Source organism: Acanthaster planci, linkage group LG02 (assembly GCF_054643075.1).
Source record: "Acanthaster planci isolate LZ-2023a linkage group LG02, COTS_SCS, whole genome shotgun sequence".
Taxonomy (NCBI): Eukaryota; Metazoa; Echinodermata; class Asteroidea; order Valvatida; family Acanthasteridae; genus Acanthaster; species Acanthaster planci.
The window spans coordinates 10,746,266-10,771,030 of record NC_141778.1 but is presented as its reverse complement, the minus strand read 5'-3'; the positions used below and the strand labels follow the sequence as shown (position 1 = coordinate 10,771,030).

Sequence of the window (24,765 nt, the reverse complement as noted above, 5' to 3'; positions counted from 1 at the left end):
CGAATTTGGTTTCATTTCATTATTGCGGCGTCAACGGTAAAATGTTGACGGGCTGCATGATGCAGAGTACCCCCCCCCAAAAAAGCCCCCTGTCGTCCGGCCAAATTTGATATATGCAAGATGTATCGACACTGAGTCATGTACCTATTGGGAGTTCTGGTGCCTGAAATTTATGACGGGAAAAATACTGAGCGTGGATTTTAGATCGCCGACACAGGATGGGCATGATCAGCAAACAATGGTCCATGCGTCGTTGAGGGGGAAGCTGCAAGTTACGGGTTTGCAGGGTACAAATATTTATGGATTTTCTAATCCCTGAAGTAAGACTAACGCAGAACAAGACAATCGCAGAGTGAACATTTTATCATGATCATTTCCTGCAGGCTATGTGTGTTCAGCAACTACTGACCCTCTTCCAAGTTAAAAAAAAGAATATGAGAACCATGCTACGATGCCCTATGCATTGTAAGACTGGTTTGAAATGAAACTTTGCCCGCCAATGTTTACCTAAATCTGTCTCTATATGAATAAAATCATTACAATAATGGAGACAAAAATTATCATGGGTAAACCCAAACGGATACAGTTTTGTTTTGGTTAATATGATAAAGTCATTGACCCAGGGGCTCATAACTGAGGCTTGTTCTTTCCCCATTAAAACCGCTGATTAAGAACAAATCAAGAAACAGATCTTTTGGCAATGAGACGAAATTCTGGCTAAAAGATACGGCAAAATGTAAGTAAACAAGAACTCCAAGTTAGTGTGTAAATACCACAGATACAGAATAAATTATGACAAAAGCTGGAGGTTACAAAAAGCACCAAACATTTTGTATTCTTTTATTGAAATACGCACTGCACACTTTATTAGTGAATCAGGAGCAAATGGTCAAGAAGAACTGTTGAAGTTCAAAGTTAATAAATCAGGACCGAGAAGGGCCAGGTAAAGAGAGCCAGCTATTCATATATTCATATATACGTAGAATGTGAGCTTGGCCACGCGTGTCAAAGCCGTGTATGCCCGTAACTCGGATAGGCATTATTCGTGAATGCCCCTTTTGTTATACGACTGACCCGGTGCCCATGGCCATAGAGAAGAATTGTATATACTAAGTATAGCGTCTCACAGCTGTGAAATACGCAGCTTAGATGTTGGTTTGACCGCGTGGAGACAACGTAATGCTGCTAGATGTACGGGCCTTAAGAACTATCGGACGGCTACAGAGATGTACGTTTTGTAAGTAAATAGGTCTAAGTGCAGAAGTATGTAGGTGATAAGGAAACACAGAAATCGATCACTAGCTTAACCCTCATCGAAAGGCTTCCCCAAAATGCTGATGTGATCTTGCATGAATTTGAGGGCAAATGACAACGGTGCTCATGCTTGGAGTAAGACAGTCAAAATGTCAGCCATTGAATAAAAAGCAACGAATGCCTACATCCCAGCCAAATCGTCAGTATATCTAATCTTACTGTATGCTTCCTGTCGTTTGGTGTAATCGCAACGTCAGCAGGTTGATGAATTCAAGCAACCTCCGTCAAGGACTGCTAAGTGGGTATAAGAACACCGAGCAATACCTGCCAGTGATGGCTTTTATGGTCTCGGTAGAATGGCGATAACACGATCACTTAGTCGTTAGAAAAAAAAGGCGTAACTGTTGTCTATACACTCATCAATCTTTCATTTTGTTGGAAAATTAAAGAAAAACCCGACCTCTCACAGTCATCTATGGTTGAAATATCCCGAAAACGTCCAATTTCATAACCGTTAGACTGCTATATTTTGTCTTTCTGCTTTGATAAACTCTGACTACAGTCCACCACAAATATCGGTTAAATCTATTGTTTCTCTTCCCTTTAGGTCGGGCAAAATGCACGACTAGGAGTTCCAATGGATGTAACATTTACTCGAATAACTTAGACTAATAACGTAGCGCAGACTGCGTGAAAAGTAATGCTCTGACAAAGAATAGGTAATTATTAATTTAATAATCCAATTGAACATATTACAGTTAAAGAGAACATGTGTTTTGCTTTCATCACATAGTAGCAGTTGTCAGTCAAAATGCTTGCCCTAAAGGAATTCACACGCAGATACCCCTAAATCTAATAATCTAACTAGGTTACGAAAAATAGGTACAGGCACCGCTTGCCGTAAATACTTTAAAATACATTCAAATGGTCAAAATGTTTAAAATTACACTGTTCCTTATACTTTCCCTATACCACACAGTAGTGAGCTGTGAAACCATGCCCAAGCATTTTGGGATCCCTTTTTTAAAAATTTGATGCGCAATAAACGAAATTCAGAATGTCCTTCCCACTAACCACAGTGTGCGCTTGGATATTTGCTGCCTGCCTTGATTCAGTGCTCTGTGCAACCAAAAGACACAAAATAAAAACAGGCTGTACCTGAAAAAGCAAATAGCCAATTGTTATTGGAGTGTTAATTTCCTAAGAGTATACATTGCCGAAGTTAAAAATTAACGTCAGTGGAGAATGGTCTAGAGGAAAATGTACTCACCTCTCAACTTCAACAACATTTTGTTTAAATATTTAGTCCATCTTGAAATGACAGTTCTCAGGCGTTCTCTTTAAAATCAGGCAGTGTCACACCATATAAAGAGGAAAAACAGAGACATCGAGATTCCCCCACCCCAAATAATTACATTCGGAACACACCACGACCCTTGCCAATCGAACTATAACCAGTATTGCAACCTACGTCAGGGTCACTGCCGATTAAGGCCGTGTCCCAAAACAGAATTTAACTAACTCTTTCAGTCTGTCCTTAAAAAAACAAATCATATTTATGAGATCCCAGAAAACTATTATCTTCGATAAATGAAACCGAAAGTTGTATATACAGTTGATTACATAACATACATTAAGAAACCGTCTTGGATATTACCGCTATATATCTACACACAATACGATGCAGTTTTGATGGTTTCCATACTCGCAGACTCGAAATTGTGTTGTTAAAATGTTTAAAATCGTTCATATGTACACAAGGCAGTCGATGTAACGGCGGATAGGGTCCCCGAGGGGTTTGGGAGCGTTCCGCTGAATCAAAATGCCCGTGAACCGAGAGGGGGATCCGACTGGGGACCTACGATGAAGGTACTTCGTTTTTCACGTAAAACACCAAATAACTGGCAAGGAGTCGGGGTGTCAGGTGAGCAGGTTGAAGAGGCGTTTAATACACTCTTCGACTATAAGGTGTTGAGAAGGGGGAGCTTGTTGACATGGCGGAACGTGACGGCAGTGAGTAGTGGATCACTCCTCGTATTTAATTAATTCAGCCTGTACTGTTGTTTTTGAGGAAATCTGGATGAAGGGGAAGACAAGGTAGACAAAAAAAGGCAGAAATAAGAAGATTCATTAGTGTCGAATTTTTGTTTTGCGTTGAATTTTTGAGTGGGCTTTTATGTTTACCAGTTTAATGCAATGTAATTGCCTGTATTCCGTGGTTTTAAACTGGTTTATGAGACAATTACTGCCTTATCCAAATACTTCAGAAATCCTAATGCAGTCTTAAAAGTACAATAAGTTTTGGTAAATTTTTTTTTAAGGCAAAACATCTCAATGGTGAAACACTGTATTAGCCGAATGTATGGTCGTCAAGTCTATACAGGGAACTGAAATTTTATGAAACTGACAACGTCGGGTGGGGCCCTTGCTTCCCGAGCCCCCCCCCCTAGGCACCACTGAGTGAGCCTTGCCTACACCTGCCAGGGTCAGGAGGGTGATTGGTTGTGTTCTGTAGAACCTGGTGTGGTAAAGAATCGTGTGTAGGTCGTGTGTAATTATAAATTACAAACTGAATTGCCAGAGTCTATTTGACATACACTTGTGATCAAAATGGGCCATAGATCTGAATTAGATATGGATAGAAAATTGGAACATTAAACGGAATAGAAAGGCAAAGAGCAAATTTTGGCAACTGCAGTTACCCGCAATTAAACAGCGCTTTCATTTTGACGAGACACAATGACGAAACTGTATAAGACGCTCGCGTATGCCACCAGCGCACGAGAGTGTTACCATTTCAGTAACTGTGAGTTAGTCACGCTTCTTAGACAATCCTGTGGAATTTGTGTGTAGAACTTGGTTTGTCTCAGACTTTGCACGTCCCACGTCCATTTGGTATGGTTGGACAATAATTCATAAGCTGCGTTGATGGAATTCCACCGCAATAGGTCATTTATTTTTATCATTTTTTGTTTATCATTTTTCTGATAGTCCTAATTTGAAACTGACCGGTTTAAAATAAAACGTAAAACCGTCGGTCCTGTGCTCCATTTTGGCTTCTATCTCCTGCGGCCAATGTCCTCGAATGTTTCCTGGTTCCTCTCCATTCGCGCTAGTAGGTCCCAATCATTCCTCAGCTGTTCATCCATGGCCACTCTGTCCAGCGGGAAGAAGCGAAGTCCTACACCACCCACAATCCTTTTCCTCGGAAGCGTGTAACCTGTACACAGAGTGAAAACGACACCTTTGAACTAGCTGCAATATCTAAGCAGTCAGTCATTACAAATTGTGACACATCATTATCCTAAACCATGTTGTGTTTAAAAGCTTAAAGTATAAAAAGGTCCACAGGATTTTTAAAATGTAAAGCTGGTCAAGTGTTCGGAGGATGACTGAACCTGTTATGATGACGAGTGTTATATCATTTTGGACAATCTGTAAAACTTGTCAGCATGCAAAATTCTCCCTTTCTGTATTGATACGGTTTAGGAGAATCCAATAGATGATTTTAGTCCGAGGTTCTCACCTGGGCCTGATCCAGATCGGGACATGGCGAGATCAGCTAGTCTCTCCAGGACCCTTTGTCTGGTGAGAACGAGGGGTGGGGGTTTCCAACCCCAGTCCTCAAGACCGGCCTCGGGGAGTTCGTCGAGGTCGAACTGGAATTTCCCGACGGGTTGTGCATCGGAACAAGCTGGTAGGCACAGGAGGAGGGCAATCGTTCCCAGGGAAAGGAGAAGAATGAGCCGATGGATGTCGTTCATCGTGGCCGTGTGCGCCCAACTACTTACTCCTTCCTTTGTGTCAAGAAGAACGAGTGAATGCCAAATTCGAGTATGAGATATCTTATATCAGAGCATTCTTTTTCTCGTCAAGCCAGACCGGCCATGCAACCACATTGTCATCCCGAAGAAAATTACAGTCTGATGTTTCTCACAAGTTGTCAGTCTCTCGAGTACCTAAAGATAAACACATAGCTAACACAGGAAATTGACAGATAATAACTACAGATAATAAGCGACCACTGTTCGTTTTTGGCATTTGTAATCAGCGTTATTGGCTTTGGGCGCTAGAAATATCTGTTTGGGGTTTTAATACCCATTCCCTTGTCTAAAACATCAACTGACCTGGGTTGGAAATTACTGCACATTACATTGACATTTATGCCTGACATCTAAATCTCTAGAATCTCCAAAGGGCGAGAACGGACAAATACGGCTTGTCCTCGTTGTTGAGGAAAGTGATAATTTTGACAGTGTTGGAAAAATGGAAAATCTTTAGCATCCTCTGGACAAGTGTGATGAAGTGAACTTAAATGTTACATTTTCTTTTCAGATGTAGGACAGATTAATCTTCCACCAACTTGTGCTAGCTCTCCGTTTGCTTGGCAATTGCGCCGCGCCTGCGCAGTGAATATCTGCGCTTCGCTATTTTAATGGCCGTCACTGCTTTTGGGATCGATATCAGAAGGTTATCAATTTCGTCGGCAGCAAGGCCGTGACGCAACCGTCTGTGGAGTATCGAACGTCCCCACGCGATTGTGCATGAATGGTTGAGTGTTTGCCTCGCCTTTTCGTAAGCACCCTTGAAGGACTGGACACGCCACTCGCCAAAATGGGAAAAAAAGTTCGAGCTCCAGTAACGATTTTGTTGGAAAAAAACCTAAATATTTTTCTACTGAGTGGGCGTCGGTTAAGTGGGCGTCGTGGTTGTCTTACCAAGGACAAGGAAGACTTCATTTTTATCGTGAAGATAAGAAATACGTATGCAAGTCAGTCACATCATTATCTTTAATGGTTCCGGCATAGTTTAATTTAGGGCAACCTTCATATAGAACTGTCCGAAAGCCGTCGCTATTTGCAAACTCTTTTTCTTTTCACAACTTCATTTTGAGTAGCTGATTTGTTAATTATACTGTGAAAGACCAAATCCTAAGACCTATTCGGACAAATGGTTAAGATAAATTGTAGAAATTACTCAGTTCAAGCAAACTGTGATATCTATGCCACAGACATACCGATAGTTAAATATGCGCGTGAAGAGTTTTTCAAGATTTTTCAAGTTCGTATATCCTACATTATTCCTCGATGCAACTCGCAGGACCTGCTCAATGTAAAAACTGTTTTAATGCGTAAACTTAATGTCCAACTCATCCAAGGGAATCATACCACTGAGTTGCAGTATTTACTTTTGGATCCAAAAATGTTTCATAATACTGAAGTGCAACTTGTTTCTTATTTTATCGTGCAAATTCATAATGCTCAGACAAGTACATAGTCGTGACTTTCAGCTTATTTCGTAAAAAGCAAAAGGCAAAAGTCACGCATCATAATTTTCGCCCTGCGCTCCATCATCCGCACTCTGTAAGGTCACTAAAAATCAGACTGGACTAATCCCCTTTGCTTCCGTGACTTTAGACTAAAGTGACCCTTTTGTTGGCCTTTTGTGCTCTCCAAGCAACAAGCACCTGGGAAAATTCAGGGTGGCTGTGTGGTCTCGCGTAACGTGATATCACGGCAGCAAAGCGCGCGTGCTGCACTGGCCACGAAGCCGTTTTGTGCACTAGCCATAACCTGCGACCGAAGGGCCTATGCAGGAAAAAAAAGACACCCTGCATTAGGACTTGGCATGCCAACCAGCCACTCAACTCTGGCCCGCTGATGGCACCCTCCTTCGGCCGTGGAAAGTCGGAAGGAATGAAGGGGACATCAAGGGTCCTTGTCTGGCCCTCCAGGCTGCGCGTAAATCAAGAATTCCCAAGCGGTCTGTCGCGTTTGATTGCCCAAGCACCCATTCCGGGAAAAATAAATAATGTTCATTTATTCCCACACATTAACTTGCAGTTCATTTCGTTTTCACCTCTGATCCTAGCAATTTTGCGAGCAAAGTTCAGCTAGAGGAATTTTTTTTGTGCAAGAGAATAAAGAAAACTAAATAAATAAAAAAAAACCAGGCCAGAAATTCATCATTAAAAAACACAACATTTTCGTTCAAAATCCAGCTGCAGCTGCTTGAGGACGGCCTTAAGAAAATTAACCTAACATCCAATAAGAGAACTACAACTTTAACAGAACTCATTCTAACAGATCGAAATAATAGATGTTAATGTTTCTGACCAAGATATCTTTGGTACAGTTATGCTTTTTATCAAGCTTGAAACAAAATGCTCTTCCGATGGCAGTCTCTGTGAAATTCATGGCAAAAAATGAAAAGAAACCCTTTTCATAAAGAGTTTATATGCGGCTATCGCTCACTAAGATCAGAAGGCCTTTGATCTAAATGGGGAAAAGTTGTGCATTACTCACATACCCCTTTTACTGAAAAAGAAAACAGCAGGGCAACTCTTTTTTCTTCCGAAACCCGAATAGCTTCATTTTCGGTTTTTTCGTCGCTTAGCGCTTTTGAGATCTTTTGAGATCCACCTCGTTTCAAAGCATCACTGCGATCGCTTTACATCTTAGCTTCCCATTACCACAACGTTCGGTGAGTCATTTGATACTGCTGAATTATTCTACCTGAATATTCTTCGTGTTGAAATATTCAACAAAAGGGCATTTTCTGGTGGTTGGGTTGTTGCCCATTCAACTTTATGGAATGCATGCGCCTGATTGACAACTCGCTCACATCTTGTTTGTTAAGAGTCATTTCACGTAAATACTTGACACGTGCGTCCACGATCACAAAATCATTTTTTTTACATACTTTCTTGAAAGACGAAAGATGAAAAGACTCGGGGTGCACACAAAGGCACCTAAAGCGACAATTTCTTTCCTTAAGTAGAGGCAAGGATGATAATTCAAAGTGACACACCAAATGAGCTGTTTCCATGGCAACGAGTTACATATGGATTAGAAAATGTCTCTTTTGTTTACTTGCACCCCAAGTCTTTTCATCCTGCACATATTTATAAGTATATAACAACGATTTCATGAGCATGGTCACATATGTCAAGTAAATTACCTGAAATGACTCTTAAGGATCATCACTGGTATAGTCGTGATGATATTTCGTTACTTTTCTAAAAAAGTGACATTCATAAATGGCTGTTAAATAATTCATGAAGGGTTAGATGATGAAATAAAGTATCATTCATTTTTCGAAAAATACATTAGTTTCCGATTATTTGCAATTCAAACCTTAAGCACTGTAGAAGTATTCGTGATAATGGAATCATTATTGAGAAAAAAATGCGGTCATTTTAATTTAGATCCGACGACTATCCGGTTATTAGGTTGCAGTTAAAGGCTTCCTTGATAAAAGTAAAGCCTCTAGCTTCCATGGGGATTTTACCAATATTTTATCCAATTTCCTTTCTCTGTAATCCGATGATCCCTCAAGAGTTCCCTCTTTGTCAGCACTTTCCGCTGCAGAGGCCGGCTCTGACAGGCAAAAAACTAAGCAAATTTGTGTGCTTCTCTCGTCTCATTTTCGTTGACAAATAGAATGGGCAATGCCCTCACGTATCAACCCTCTGAGCGAACTGACACGAGCATGGTGGTGTTTATTTGCAACTTCACATGCATTGTACCACACTCATTGAGGACAGACACGCAAAGATAGTAAAAGATTTCCTGTCTTCAGTAGTCATGCTTTGTTCAAAACGCTCCGCCGAGGTAGATGTCTTTAATAGGTTGGTCAAAAGATAACAATGGAAGCCCCAATTCCTCGTCCTCTGTGTTTGTAAAACACGGCTTTATCTTCTAAGAGAAGAATCGAAGAATAGTGTCTGACCGCCATTTCATTCTTAGCATGGAGCTCACGGGAGGAATGTTGAGAAAATTCATGAAGACAATGGCAATTAAAGATGGATTTGAGGATTAGCCAAGATGGTTTGCATTTATGATATGTTGAATTTTTTGAAGTCGATTTCAAAACGCCTGGAAACATTTGAAATGAGAGGTCCATGGTCGGCCTCAACTTTCAGGTAGAGACGTTCACCTCATCCATAATTTACAAACGGCCCCATAACCGTGGGAAGAAAAGTTGTATATCTAAATAATACTTGACTCTTGACGACGGTATTCAGCGTCAAGACTGTGCTTTAATTTTTGGCAATGATCCGTGAGTGAATATTCAACCGAATGTCATTCCTTGAATCACCTTGGAGATGGTTTCTTTTGTACAAATCGGATTTTAAAATCCTTTAGTTAATGCACTTCACTTGCTCTGGAGTTCAAATAAATACACAAATTAACTGGTATATTTAAAATATAAAATAGATCCCTGACAGTCCCATATCCTCCTATTTCAATATGATTTTTATATAAAACCTAAGGGATAGAAAAAATATGAGATAGGCTTTGACTACTTTACATCTTTACGGTGAACACAGACATGCAATCTGCAGTCTTGAAATACTAACTTTTCCGGAAGATCGTCGTATGTGTAAAGCCTAGGCAAAGAGTGACATGACCAGAGTGTGCAGCCTCAGCGTAAACCACTTGGATCGCGATAAATAAGCCGTTGAAATTGCCACCCGAAATGGAAACTGGGCAAACATCGATGAGGATTAACTTTCTCAATTGGGCAAGCAGACGGGGCCTACAGAATTCCTTGCCTCGTTGTGAGAGCAAATCTTGTCTCATCGGAGGGTTACCAGAGAAGTTCGCGGGTCTTTTGTCGTCGCGCCGCTCTCTCGAATTATAAGGCCAGACTCTACCCAGACTGACCCAGTTCATATCCGGCGGCTATTCTGCAGATTTTCCCGAGTTGAAAAGCGTTATTAGCTGGGAGAAGTGCCAAGACTCAGGAGTGTTAACTTGGAACGGAAAAGTGTAAACTCGAATTAACAGCGACCGCTTATGGAATCGGATCTGAATTATACCCTTAAACTCCCAGCGGCCCTTCAGGGCAAATATAGGCCTAACCAGTAACCGGAGCTGTCTTTTGGTACTAGAAATATGCACACAGCATAATAATAAAGAGTGAATTGTGTATGTTTTTAAAATCTTTTTGAAATGTGAATGAAATATCCGCGGTAGCATCTGGTGTATTATGCTGGGCTGAACATGAATATGCCAGTTTAATTATCAGAGCTGTTGAATTCCGCAAAAATAGATTGAAACAATGCAGCGTGGTTCTGATTTCCAACAGGTAATCAGCCCACTTCGACAAACGTTTTGCCTAAAATTGCATAAATAAACACTGAATGAAAAAATATTTTGGCAGCTGTGCTAGAAACTTGCGTATCATAGCAAGTTAGACCTGGAGGACCATAGCGGACTCACTGCTATGCAGGAATCCTTTTAGCGAAATATAAATCTCTGTGCTAATGTCATCAACTATCGCTGACCTGTCAGCGGCCAGGTTTACGGGGCACCCCAACTTGTTTCATGATGACTCAATGTGGTCTACACGACTCGGTCTCCCACTTGGCCACTGAAAGCTCGTGGGCAAACCGTCGTCTGGGGCTCCTTGATACAGCTATCGGTGCCAAACCTCTGCTTTGCTGCACTTTAATTTCCTTGACTTCAAGATTCCTTATAAAGATTGCTTGTTAAAGACGTTGACAATGAGATCTTAGCTGGAAAATAAGGTAATAAACACGACATCTGACCTACTTGTTCATACCTCGTTTACTTTCAGTATGCTGATATACAAAGCAATCACTCATTAAAACCGCCTTGTGTTTATATTGAATGGCTTTATCGTACAGGCAATCTAATCGTCTAGGCCTAGTTGTTTTGCAGATTTTTTTGTTATGGAATCCTCGAGTAACGTTTAGACATAAAAGTTCTCTTACGCAGCAATGCCATAATGATGCAGGTAATGTGCTTCCTGATCCCTCTGAACGGCATAAGCCTGCACGTTGGCAGAAATGCGTCGATGGTGATTCCCCGTCTTTATTTTTTTTCAACGATCATGTCACACATTACTTTCTTAAGATTCCCTGTCTTAGTTGAAGTATATACTCGTCCAAACTGATGACCGGCTGGCGACGATGCATCAGGCCTCGTTTTTCATTAGATGCTGTGGCCCTTTCCAACGAATGTACTAAAAGCATTTACTGAGTGAAGATAACTTGTGAACTTGGAATTCCATGCTGCATTTCAGTATTTATTACACACATTGACAGACACGGTGGTGGCAACTGTCCAGGGTACTACAGGACAAACATCATACAGCATGCATGAGATTCCTACTTTTGGATCACCATCAAACACCCCAGGAGAAATTTGACGGTAATCTTTCCAAAGCCTATGGGAGCAGAAATCGAATAACACATACGGCTTTCCTATTAACTGACAGTTTTGTAGTTGAAATACCCATTCTAATGACCTGAATGAAAGTTTAAAAGATAAATTAGTGATGGCAGTGGCTTTGCAAGATACAGCGGTAAAGTTGCTTGGTCCAAAGTATAGAACGTGTTTGGTAACTTAGTAGGCCTACTGTGTTATGTTGAGATAGATAACTGCCATCGTATTCTTCAAAGACGGATTGTTTTAGCGTTTGAATAGCATTGAGGCGACCTTTTCATACTCTTTCACCAATCGCAACGTCTCAACAAGACCAAACGGAGCAGCAACGATTATTGAGAAACACTTAGAGCCTCGTTATCTGTCTCCGAAGTGGTGAGACAAATTTGGAGCCGCCACAATCAAGAGTCGATCAGTGAACTCTTTTTACGTGTTTGCCGTAATCATGAGTTAGGATCAATAACCTTTTGTTTTACGCTTTCCCTGTCCTCTTCCTTTGAAGCGAGTCACTGTTTGAGCAAGAGAGTGCCACGTATTAATATAAATATCCTGACAAGCTAAAACACACCAACAATAATTATGCCAAATTTAGAAAAAAAAAGAAGATATGAATTGATTTATATGTCGGTTCTTAATTACAAACTAGGAAGACCTTGTTTTTAAAAGCCCATTCTTGGTCGGATGCGACTATCGAAAAGCTGTAATTACACAGCAGATTAAAACCACTCTGGCGTGAAAGATCAGACGCTGGCGCATCCCTATTGACGTTAATAAGGGTGGAGACGTTATTAGAGGCTGATACAGCAGGGCCAACAATCTTAGGTAAAGCGCGGTGTACGTACTATAAACAATTCTTCTATCTAACACTTCAAAAATCGTTTGTATAAAGAAAAAATGACAGTTTTGTCGATAATTTTGCTACTTGCACTTTACCTTTAGTATTTTTTCTCAGAAGAACAATTAGATGGATTAAAAAAATTATCAAATATTTGAACACGCGCTGTCCTGAGGGTGTCTTTAGTGTTTCCTTCGTCTGGCCCGTTAAACCTTTGAATAAAAAGAAAAAAGTTAATCTGAGACCTACGGAGACGCTTACCATACCTTGCTTGAAATTGAAGCCTTGGGTGACCTGACAAGTCCAAACGGACTCCAAAGTGAAAACACGGTTTGAAAGGAGGTCATATCTATGACAACCATATACCAAATTAAGAGTTAAAAAGGTATATCGGAAAAGCCCTTTTATGATGAGGAAGTTCATCGGTTACACGCTTGTTGTTAATTTGCTCTTTCATAGAGATTAATCTTGCCATTTATTTCAGTTCAGGCTCGTCTGGGTCGGATCAGGCTCTTTCACTAATGAGAATTTGTTGCCTGAGCAAGGCGCGCGTGCCTTTCGAGTGTTTGTCATGGACGCACGTTTCACAACACAGTTTACGGTTAGCAACCCAGCAATCTCACGGAGGCCACTATATCTGTTTTGACAAGGCTCGCGCCTGCAACAAGTGATCAGGGAGCCAGTGTTCTCGACAGTTATCCCAGGAGAGCATGCAGCAGCGGGGTTTCCCACCTCATGGACTTCGTGCCTCTACTAAAGGGATTAAGGGCGGTACTTAGAGGTAAAGAAACCCAGTTCAACCCAGGTCGGGTTGGACGAGCGAAGCTGCTGAGATGTACATAATTGAACACCAGATGGTCTGGTGTGGATCATGAACTAGACCCAATAGTTTTTGTGAGGGAATGTGGCAGGTACAAACATGTTTGCCTATATCGCTCGACAGTGGCAATGTAAGGTGGAAAGCTTGCGGTAGCACCATGCAAGGATACGATCTCTTTGTGAGTCTGTGTGGTTCTTCTGACGACGGAAAGAGCATACTGTCCGAAACGTTGAGGTCCTCACGGTTCTTTTCAGAACCATACAGACTCACAAAGAGGTCGTATCCTTGCATGGTGCTACCGCAAGCTTTCCACCTTAGTTGTCTGTCACCATGAATAGCTTGAAATCCCATTAGTGGCAATGTACGTGGATTTTTAACGACTCAGTCTCTACCATGCTTAACCTTCCATGTGAGCCATGAAACAGTTTTATTCCATTTTAACATCTCTTGAGAGCTATCAGTATCTTTATCGAAGAACACATTAATTGACAGTAATCTCTAGTTCCGGACTTTGCTTTTTTCTTGACAAAATAAAGCAAGTTACGAAAAAAAGGGTCTGTTCTACCTTATCTTTCCAATTAAGCTCGAAACCTAAAATTGTGTTTAATTTGTTACTCTCCTAGTGAAGGTGTATCACAGATGACTTGATGTTTACGGGACGACTTCTTAATTCGACGTAAGCTATAATAAAAATGCAAGGATTTTCGGCAAGTAAAAGACTCACACACGGACCCGGTATTAATTCAATTCATATAAAGCCGCACCAACAATCCTTTATTTCAAAGGCCCGTCTGCACTATAACTGACCTTGGGAGTTGGCAAACATGACGTCTGTTTTCTTTGTCGGCAAAGTAACGCATTCCAAAGTATTTCCAGACGGGGCAGACAGTAGTACTACAGATAAATTTCGATTCATTTTAAATAGTTGTTGAATGTTGCTGGGCTTTGAAACTAAATCGATCCCTTACATTGGGAAAAAGCTCCATTATCTAAAATTGAATCAATTTGGTTTGAATTTTCAATTCAGTAGGTCCTTTCTACTGTTCTTTTCATTGAAGCAGATAAAAAAGAGCTTACATGTAGAAGGGTCGTCCTGCCAATGCAACATGAGGCAAAGATTTAAATAGAAGTAAAATACAACAAGAGGTTTAATAGACTTCCGACGGTGCAATACAGTTTGACTTGATTATACATTGTTGCGTTTGTTTTCTTCTTTTCTACATCTAGGTACTATTCATCTCTCGAAAGAAAATATAAAATGTCACCCTCTTGTCGTTGGTATTTCATAAGGTGTGCCCGTGGCGTTATTACGGACGCATCTTCCCCGATAAAATTGAACCCTCGATCAGTTCTACTTTACTTGGCCCTGAAATGCCCTATTGCCGATGTTCCAAATCATTCCTGTGACATTATCAAGCTGTCATTTTTCATCCAGTTGCAAACAGACTTCACTCCACTAATGAGCAATTCACCCGACAGTTGCAATGACCCACGCTGCGAGGTGCAATTACGCTAAAGAGAGTGAATTGCATTTGTTTGCCTTTCGTGACACCAAATCTAGTAGAAATTGCTCGTTGTATTCTTTCAGTAGTTCCCCCCCCCCATATTTGAACCATGGCACTGCGAGAAAAACTAGCCTAGTACCTTACAACTATTTGAATTTTATGTAGCTAAAATGCAAATCACACACCTGCGAATTTAACCAGATGTTTAGTTTGATGCAGCTTACCTCACAGATCTAATGTCAGGCATTGCGTTTGGTACCTTAATAATTTTGCATTATACGATAATCAAAGACATTTTCAATTGGCCTTGTACTGGTTACAATGTGGACCAATGAATATCATTGACTAAAATGGGTTCTGTGCAATTTCATTTTCCAAGAAAGTTTAAACCTCTGAACATTTGATATTAAATCCAAGAGACATTCCGACTGAGGATTTTGCGATTTAATGCAAGACAGCTGATTTGTAATAGTGATTAAACAACCTTGTATCTTTATGTAACGTCACAAGAGAAATGCACGCAATAACGGCTTCCTGTCTCTGTATTTTGTCGTCCGATGTCACGTCGTTCGTAGGCTATCCACCGCCGCGGTCCTTTGAAATTTCAGCTGCCTCAACAGCGCTTTCGATCTAATTGATGTACAGCCGAGCTTTTAAATCTAATTGGACTCAATGCACAAGGGAATGGAAGAATCCAGGTAAATCCATAAATTTGTGAGGGAAAGGGGATATATTATTAGCTAACAACTTGTAGCCCGACCGGATGGCTCGTAGGGATGGTGATTTAAGAGATTGTAAATGTCCAAGAAGTCAGGCTTTTGAAACTGAATCTTAATGGTTTCAGGCATTGAAAAGGTGATACCAGTCTTCACAGAATTACAGGTTGAAAAACAAGGATTAGTAGTGGAGAATAAAGCCGAGTACTAGAGGAAAGGACTTGCTCCCTTATGATTGCCGTTGACAAAGTAAAGTATTTGGTAAATGTATGGTTTGCCACCGAGGCAGTGGTTCAAATTATACAATTCATCATTTCATCTGTAACTCTGTGACTAGTCAAAAGCGTCTGATTAATGCAGTTCAAGGGTTCCAATGCTACTCATAGATGCTTTACCAGCTAATTTCTCAATCTGCTATGGGGAATTGGGCCCTCGTTTTTCAGTTACCGAGAGACCGTGAGCTGAAAATGCATTCAATTATTATACAGGCAAAATTACAGCTCAACGGATTCTAGATGGGGAGGCCATGAAATGCTATCACTCATGCTCCGCTGGAGCACATAACGACGAAGAATAAGTAAGGGAGTGACTATCGTTGGTCTTTTGTTGCATGCTTTGGGTACACAATTAAGCTGATGAAAGGCTAGATGGAAAATTTTGGCCACCTTGTTAATAAGAACGGTTGGTGAACATCAACGACGGGGTCTTTTGCGGTTTGATGGTGTCTTTTCTGCGATTTTATAAGTTCAATCCGAGACAGCTGCCTTGCGGTTCTTGCAAAATGTTAGGGAAACAAAGTTGGCATTAACCCGAAAGCGCCGAGTTATATTTATTTTTATCACCGCGTTGTCAACAAGTCATGCCGTTTGGTAAGTTTGGTTTTCTTGATCTTTGTTATTTGTACAGTTTTTGTTTGTTTTGGTTACGCCTAATCTACGCCTCAAATATACTCTAACTTAAGCTCCAAATTGTTTTAAACATGTCATAATATAAAATTCTAACCACACTAACCTAGGTGGGTCTATTCGTTTCCTGTGTAGGTAGGTGATCCTGATAATTTATTTTTATACCATTGGACTCACTTTCGAGAAAATTTTGCTCCCATTGAAACTTTGTCAGTGTAAGATGAAAGTCTTCCTTTTTTCTGTTTGTCTCTTCAGAAGGCACTTCCAGACATGACAAGTTTAATTTACCGTGAACATGATTTTGATTTGTGGCACACTGGTTATATTTCTCAACAATTAACATAATTACATAAAAGTCTTCCTTTTCTTTGAGTCTTTTTAATACTTAACCATTTGCTCCTTTGAGAATAGCCTACTTCCTCAAACTTTAAGTTTATCAAATGTCCAATTAATAAAAAAGAGATGTATATCTCCATCACGAACTGCCTCGGTGCGTGTATGCGAAGCCGTTGCATCTTCGCTTCAGCGGTAAGAGGAGGAGACGTTTATCAGACATCAAGGTAACCGCGCACAGCATCGGTTGGACGCGAAATGAAATTATAAGATTCAATCGAGCAGAACAATTGACAACGATACTCGCGCGGGGTCTGAGAGACAGGTTGCAAGAACGAGAGGAGTTTCGAATTTTTTTTTCCGCGTGGGTGGATCGATATCACGGTCAGACAGGCTTGTGGGACTGTCTTCCCGGCCGACTCTTTGGAGTTTCCCAGCACACACATGCACACATACCAAACTTTCTGCGTTGTTAGTTCCAGTACGAGTGATTGGAAAACAGTTAATGCAGCAACCGCCCTGAAAAAAAAACCAGAATCAATATTGCCTAATGCCCACGCGCATAATATATGCACTTGTTGTTAACTGCGTGCTCTGTTTCGACTTATAGCCCATTCCCCCTTTTTAACACCAACCTTGCCTAAACTAGAAAGCGTTTTTTGTTTATCACCTATGAAGAAAAGGACAAGGAGGATCATTAGTAGATATCAGGATTGGGTGAAAGAAGAGGAACAAAGTAGTAATTCGTGTTAACCTCTTATTCTGTTATAGTTGATTGTACAACATGTTCCTCATATTACACCAGGCAGGCAAGAGATAAATTCAGTAATTTAGAGGTCTATTAAAGTGACATTTTTCCCATCTAAATCTTGATTACTGCGGTGGTTGAGTGCCCATGCGTATTGCTGTTTTGTTATTGATGTCAACACACGGCCTTAAGGGACGATCAATCTCCATCTTCCCCACCCACCCTCGGCTGATGCAGTCGTTAATCCTGGATATTATTTTAACGTGGCCCTTCTTTTAACAGATGGAAAATATAAACCGGCTGGGCACATTTAGGATTTGCTGTGCAGTGATAACGTTCGTGAAACACCACGACTCTTGGTCACTAACACCATGAGTGGTGCATACTTAATTGAATTTTATTGGATACAGAATATTTCCTTTTCCCCAAAAAACATAAATTGAAATTTGGGACAATCCAAAAATGTATCATGAAATCTTAGTTCCGCATTTATCTCGAAAGCTCTTAGTTTAAAAAAAAATTGAATCACAGAAGTAATTTTTCACCTTCTAAACTATTTAATCCTGGGTTTCACTTGTTTTCATTACACTTCTTCCAAAAATAGGAAGGTGAGAAATGACGTTGAATTAAAAGAAAGAGATAAGAAAACGTGGAACTAAATTATGCATGGTAATCATTTGCTCTTTCCTTCATCTTTAGATGAATAATGTTAATTACCTCCAAGGCAATGAAAATATGTTCGATTCCAATTCAAGCAGTGATCTGAATTAAGACATTGGTTTATTTTCCAAGTTTGTTTGACAAGTTCCCATTTGATTTTGCACAACTTCTGAAGGTGAATTTTCTTGTCTCAGTGAAGCATAAAATCCATTTTCAGTAAAGCGTCCATGATTTCCTTTTATTTTTATATATTTTTAAATGTAATGGATTGCCCAAGGAAAAACAAGCACTGTTATCAAATACATCTGTCCCCATGATACAGATTTGAGTATCTTCCCCATAGATTGTATTTAAATGACAAGTAGTTTAAAATTTCTCGTAAAGATATAGCACATGACTGGCATAATTTAGTTTTTAAATAAAGGTAGGGCAATCCTTAGATATTAAAAATAGAGATTTTCATGGAATTTAGTCATTATGTCAGATAACTGTTTTCTCTTCATGGTCGAAATGTTAAGGGGTTGAGGCATTTTTTCACTGTTTATGCTGAATACTTATCTTCTCAACAACGGAATGAATCAGAAATAGCGATTGGATTTACACACATTAATTAATGATTTCTTCTTTGCGATGTAAATTAAGTGAATTAGATTCTTGCTCACGTATAGAGATATATTAATATAAGGCTGACAAGGGAACCAAAATTCAGAATCTAACATTTAGGAAACCCGCGTACGAGCAAAAGATTTCTTATATTCGCTTCATTAGTGCTCGCTAATAAATAGATAGATGGAAGAGACACCAAGGATTTTTACAACCGCCTCTCTGGAAACTTTGCAGCTGCATAATTCAAATCCATTTTATATATTCCAAAAATGTGTTTACCCACAAAAAACAAGTAGGTTGACAGAAGGTTCAGTAACTCTCCCCACCCCCACCAGCTCCCCAACACAGGATTTCTACCCTCAAAGACGTGTGCTTCAATTGGACTTTCTTTGCCTGTTTGTAAGGGAAATACCCTTAGGCTCTAAGAGCATGCCAAGATGGAAGGGGCATTATGATTTTTTCCTTCGCTCAAGAAATCATTTCCCCTGAGACGCCCTGATAAGGAGAAAGTACGCAATGGCTTTCTTATTTCTCTTCCTTTCACAAACGCGCTCCTGAAGGGAGAAAATTTGGTTGGAAACATCCTCTTTTGGTATTCTCATACAATCTAAAAACTTTAAACCGATGAATTCAGCTCTCAAAATAAATGGAATATTCTACTCCTACATCGATTCCAAAGGTGTTAATATGACGCTGCAGTGTTGCATTGTTGATGCATGCTCGAATGCTATCAAACCTAAGTTAGGAAAGGACTTCCCCCTTCTACTTAATTTTAAAGAATTCTTCGTGGTCTTCGACCAAAGGTGCAATGATCCATAAAACAGATTTGCTTAAGTCAGTGGGACAGTATGGAGCTAAATTTGTTGGATCTTATTTGAAATCTCAGCAGTATCTCGGCTATCCCCAACTGAGATTACAGTAGGTCGAGGCGATCAATGATGTCTGTGCTTTTTTAATATAAATATGCAGTTTTAGCCTCCAGTTGAATGGCTCTCGCAAAAAAGCCGAAAAAAAAATACAGGGAAGGCTTTACTAAGTACAGCGCTAAATATGTTCCAAAGAATTCCACCTTGTTTTCCCAGATAAAATGGGAACGGATAAATTCCATAATTTGCGAGAAGGGAAATACTTTGGGGCATGGGGTTAGATTGTGGGGAATGAGAAACCGAGGAAGATGTGCGTTGCCTGCAGGAGGTATCTACTCTCTAGTTCCACAATTACAAGTTCGTCTTAGAAGATATTCTGTCCGCTTTCACGTGTCAGAAATCTCTGGCCCAGCTTCAGTTAGGCAACAACCAAGGAAATTACAGCTTTATCAAACAATCTTCAAAGATAACGTGGGTTCTCTTCCATCATACTTACGACTTGGGCATGCACTTCGGAAAGGGGCGGAAAAGATATTTCTGGACAACTTTATATCCCGAAACAAAACAAACTTCAGGCAACCTTACCATGCTAGTGCAATTTTTCTCTCAGCTTTTTGGTACTGTTTTTTTTCAACAACACTCAGGAAGAATAAGACAGCCACTCCCCCCGAAAGGCGAATTGAAAAACCCGACTGTTCAGTGGTACTTGATCAGTCCTTGCCTCCAGGTCGGGAAGGGGGGAGGCGAATCACCCGCTGATGAAGGTTCGGCTTCTTATTGTTGACTTGTGAGCAAAAATCATCGAAGGCCTGTAAGCATGGTTTGGAGATATTTTAGAACACGACTATGACATTTTAAAGTTCAGTTAATGGCTGAAGTCGTGCACAATAAATTTGTTTGTTACATGTTCTTTATTCCTTAATAGTCGGAGATATACAGTTTAAAAGGAAGTGATGATATTAAGTCAGCCACCGATTCTAAATCATCCCAGAAAAGAAATGAAGTACTTGCGTTGATCACAATGCTTTATACAATTAATATTGGAAAATGTGGAATCAACGTAGCTGAAATATATGTACCCTGCTGTTATAAGACTTCTACCCTTTTGAAGTGGCTTAAAAAGGGAATTAAAATAATGAAAGGTGTACAAATGTAAAAATTGAGTTTTGTGTGCATAAGTAAGAATCTACTGAAAAGTGTTTTGTTTATTTGCAACTGCCAAGTCATGTTCAAGTCAGGTCAAAGTCAACATTTGTGACGCCAAAATGGGCAACTATTTTATTACCACGCAAAGACCGTAATGCAAGCCGATCCTGGTACTTCAGAAATACTATCAAATTGCATTTCAAAGGCAGTCCGGATTGGGTTGCTTTCATGTAGGCATACCACCTGTCAGAAACCCCGAACCTCATTAAAATGCGTACCACATTTTATTTTGTCGTCGACTTTTAATGGTTTGGTCAACATACAACCGGAAGTGTGAGTCTTCGACGTTGTCTTGTTGCCCACGTCTGATTTTTCCTTTCTTCAGCGTATCCAGCGTTTACTTCTGTCGTTTACCGTTCGGCACAGGAAGGAGCCTGCGCATCTAAGGGGGTTTTGCACTTAGCCTACCGGCCAGGGTTACCCGAAGGAGGAGCTTTCAGACCTGCGCAATTTCGCGGCAGAGCAACGGAAGCGGCATTGCTTCGAGTGTGTATTTGGCCGATCGTGCCCGGCATGATTCGAGGTACCCTTCCGCGTATTGTTCAGACCTCTGTGAGCCAAGTAGCATATCCGGATAGTATGAATAAGTTGTGAAGAAATACAGTCTTAAACTAGTAAAAGACGATGATATCTGCCAAGAAACCTGTTAACAGAAAGGCAAGCTATATTAAAGAACGAATTTCGTGTAGTCTCAAGTAAAGAAAAGGAAAATACACCTTCAATTAATATCGGGAAATGCTGCTTGTATTGATGCAACACCACTTGAGATTTGGAGATCATTGGAGCTTATTGTGTTTTTAAGGGGGTGTATTTTGCAGCTGTTTAGAAACACTAACTAATAGTCATCAGAATTCCCAAAGACAGGAAAACACATCATCTAAGCTGAACAAAATAGTAACTACACGTTTGTGTATCACTTTAGTCACGCACATTTCGTGTTTGTCCGAGATATCATTTAAACTAAGTGTATAACCATGGGTTTCGTAGGGGCAGGGGAGCGCCCCCCCCCCGGAAAAAGAATGAAATATAGAAAAACAGGAAAGGAAACACACAGAAAAGGCAAAAGAAACAAAAGGGACAAAATTAGATGAAAATCATAAATTGCTTAAAAAACCTTCAAACTGACCACCTTCCAATATTAATGATAATCAGTTTCATGCTAACGAGTGCTTTGCCTCCTCCACCGAAGAAAGTACTCTGAGCCCCTTGGAAAACATCCTAGCGACGCCCGTACATATAACTGACTTAGTAGAAGTCGGATCTTTGTTTTTAAAAGTGTGTTCAGCTCCTTCGAGCTTATAATCTAACCCGCCTCCCTTGTAGTTTCTCCGCACTTGGAAAAAAAATCGTGCAAAACAGTGCAATGTCGGGAAACATTTTTTCCACTGCTCGTGTACATCTTTTTTTTTTTATAAAAGAGGTAATCTGGAAATCCCAGAATACCACGTAACACGGGCGCCATATCTCTGCACATAATTTCTAGATGACGGGTCCATAGTTATTTCGTGTATAGAAAAAAACCCCGCACTTTCGCCACTGTGGGGCACAATGACCGCACATCGACAACACCCCATCAATATCTATTGCAAAAATGACCCAGTAAAGGCGGCTCAAAAAAGAAATGAAAACGCCGCTGTACAGGACGCTTGGATATTCAGGCAGAGCAGCATATCATTCCAATCAGTGTTGCTTTACACGAGTGACGTCAAAACGTTCCCTGTCACGTTTAATTATGGATAGGTAATTTCACAGGGAGTGCTGAGGCGTGTAATTATCCTAGGCCTAATTTTCATAACTCCAACATCAAGTTTCGTGTTCTCAATGAACTAAAGGTGCCGCGACTTTGTGCCTTGAACCTCGTAGCTAAAAAGTGGGGGAAATCCATTATAGAGCCTGTCGTAATGCATCGGAGTGACTGATTAATCTTTCCACTGTTTTATAGCTAATTGCAGTAAGCTGTTGCGCCCAAAGAACAGAAAAACGCCAAATTACCATAATTCCATACAATATTTTTCCATTTCAGGGTTTAAATGAATACAGCACACCTTTTCAAATCCTTCTCACTCCTTAAACGTTCTTCAAACCAAACAGTATAAAATGCACGCAATGAAAATTCATCATTGGGGAAAGTACCAAAGACGGAATGGCTTTACTCTCTGATTGGTTGATTCTGATTCGTTTAATGGTTTTTTGCTATGTGACTAATATAAATTAATTACACAGGTTATGCTGGGACAACTCCGGGAATATTCTACTCACATTTGACTATCACCATTTCTAATCTGTTCACATGAGTTAAGAGGTGATTTTGCGCCAAATCGCAACCTGTAATGGTATGACGCGTGCACCTACAGGGTTCATTACACTTCTGAGAACGACAACGAAGTGTTGGTCTACGTGAAAAGGCGTGACATGAAACGAACCAGCCTGCACCGTGACTGGTTGTAAATTACCCACCATAACTGACGGTCTACAGGTGAGCGCGCTTTTCGCGCACCCTGTGCACTTTTCATGCCATAGGCCAGGCCGATAGTTGAGAAAAATGAAATCTTCGTTTAAATTTGATTCAAAGTTTTTGCACGATATCTGCACCTGTGGTTCAGAATTGTCAGAATCTCACAAAAGTGTCTCGGTGTATTTTTTTAATAGATTACCGCAAAATGTGTTTAGGCCAGAGTTGTAACGAGTCACTATTTTTGTGACTCGACTCGAGCCGAGTCAGTGTATAACGTATTGAGTTGAGTCGAGTCAATGGGCGAAAAGTCAAGTCCAGTCGAGCCAAGTATTTAGCTGGAGTCAATTCGAGTCACAAATATTTGAACACAAAAGAATATGTAAAAACAAGAAAGAGAGAGTTTTTAGGGTGTTTTAAAATTTACCTCTGGGTTTCTACGTTTTGTCAAACCCTTTACTCTTGACGATAATAAGACATGACATGAACGTTGTAAACCGGCACTGTAATCATTGCAAATAGTTTTTCGCAAAAAAAGTTTACTTTCATTTTGGTATACTAGAGTCTCAGTAACTTTCACTTGATTCAGATCTTCCATGAAAAACTTGAGTCGAGTCGAACTTTGGTCGAGTCATTAATTCAAGTTATACTTGTTATATTTTGGTGACGCCTTCATAAGTACTAAGTGTCAGATCGCCTGGGTGCTTGTACATTATGTAATCTTTGATATTCTGATATCCACAAGATAAGTTCAAAAAAGAAATATCGTATAAATAGCACTAATACTTACCTATCTGAAGGCCCTCGTGGTGAATGCAGCGATGTTTTTTGAAGCCAAAAAGCGCAGGGTTAGCTACTTCCGTTTGAGAGAGTTAATAACTGAGTCAAATCGTGTTGATAACTGCCTTCCTATAGCAGAGGAATATCACAAATAGTCGACGGGACTGTATGTCTTCCAAGCCAAACTGACGCTACTGCCTTCTGCTTCTGACCCTTTTATAAGGAAAGCATCACCCCCAATGTCCAATTGCCGATCCTAATGGACAGGCTGTGGATGGGATAATGCGTCAACTGCGCAGGTCACGGGCGCTTTGTGTGAAAGCGAGGGCGGATCATGAATGGACATTGACGCCAGCGCGCGCGTGTTCTGCGTTGCAGGTCCTTTCCGTATCTTGTCTATTTTGTCACATCCACCCATCTGATAAAAGTAACAATGCACAGCCTACCTGGCTGAAACTCGAAACTCTACAGACCTTTCCATTTCCGCTCATTATTCTTGCGTTAAAAACTACCCGTTGATGTATACGTTATCAGGTGGGATAGCACTCAGACCCGTGCCCGAACTCACACGCCTGACACACGCTAATATTCGTTTTCCATTTTGAATGTTTCTCTGCGTCTTCTGCAATCGATTAGGGACTAATTTTTAAATTTTGTGGTGCTCATTTCTTACCCCATTTTTGGTTCCCAATTTCTACCGACCTTGACTATAAAAAAAGTAGGTTGTGTGTGTGACAAGAAAAACATTTTTCTGTTCTCACCTAGAAACAAAACATTCACGGTACTCAGTGTAAAAACAAGTGACAAGTATAAATACCACACTTCGCCCGGTTTATTTAGTCATCTATATGGCAGCAGCATGGATTTGTTCTGGAATTTTATA

At 40.4% G+C, this 24,765-nt stretch overlaps 1 protein-coding gene across 1 annotated transcript; it reads right to left on the bottom strand.

Annotated features, from left to right (window-relative positions):
- Positions 1–809: 809 nt before the first annotated feature.
- Positions 810–24,094, bottom strand: LOC147799881 (uncharacterized). The gene is made up of 4 exons (XM_087132673.1): positions 23,893–24,094; positions 4,781–5,051; positions 4,264–4,474; positions 810–3,330 (listed from the first exon to the last, which is right to left on the bottom strand). Exons 2-3 carry the CDS (start codon positions 5,016–5,018, stop codon positions 4,314–4,316), a joined length of 399 nt encoding a protein of 132 aa, XP_086988799.1. The 5' UTR covers positions 5,019–5,051; positions 23,893–24,094; the 3' UTR covers positions 810–3,330; positions 4,264–4,313.
- Between the last annotated feature and the right edge of the window lie 671 nt (positions 24,095–24,765).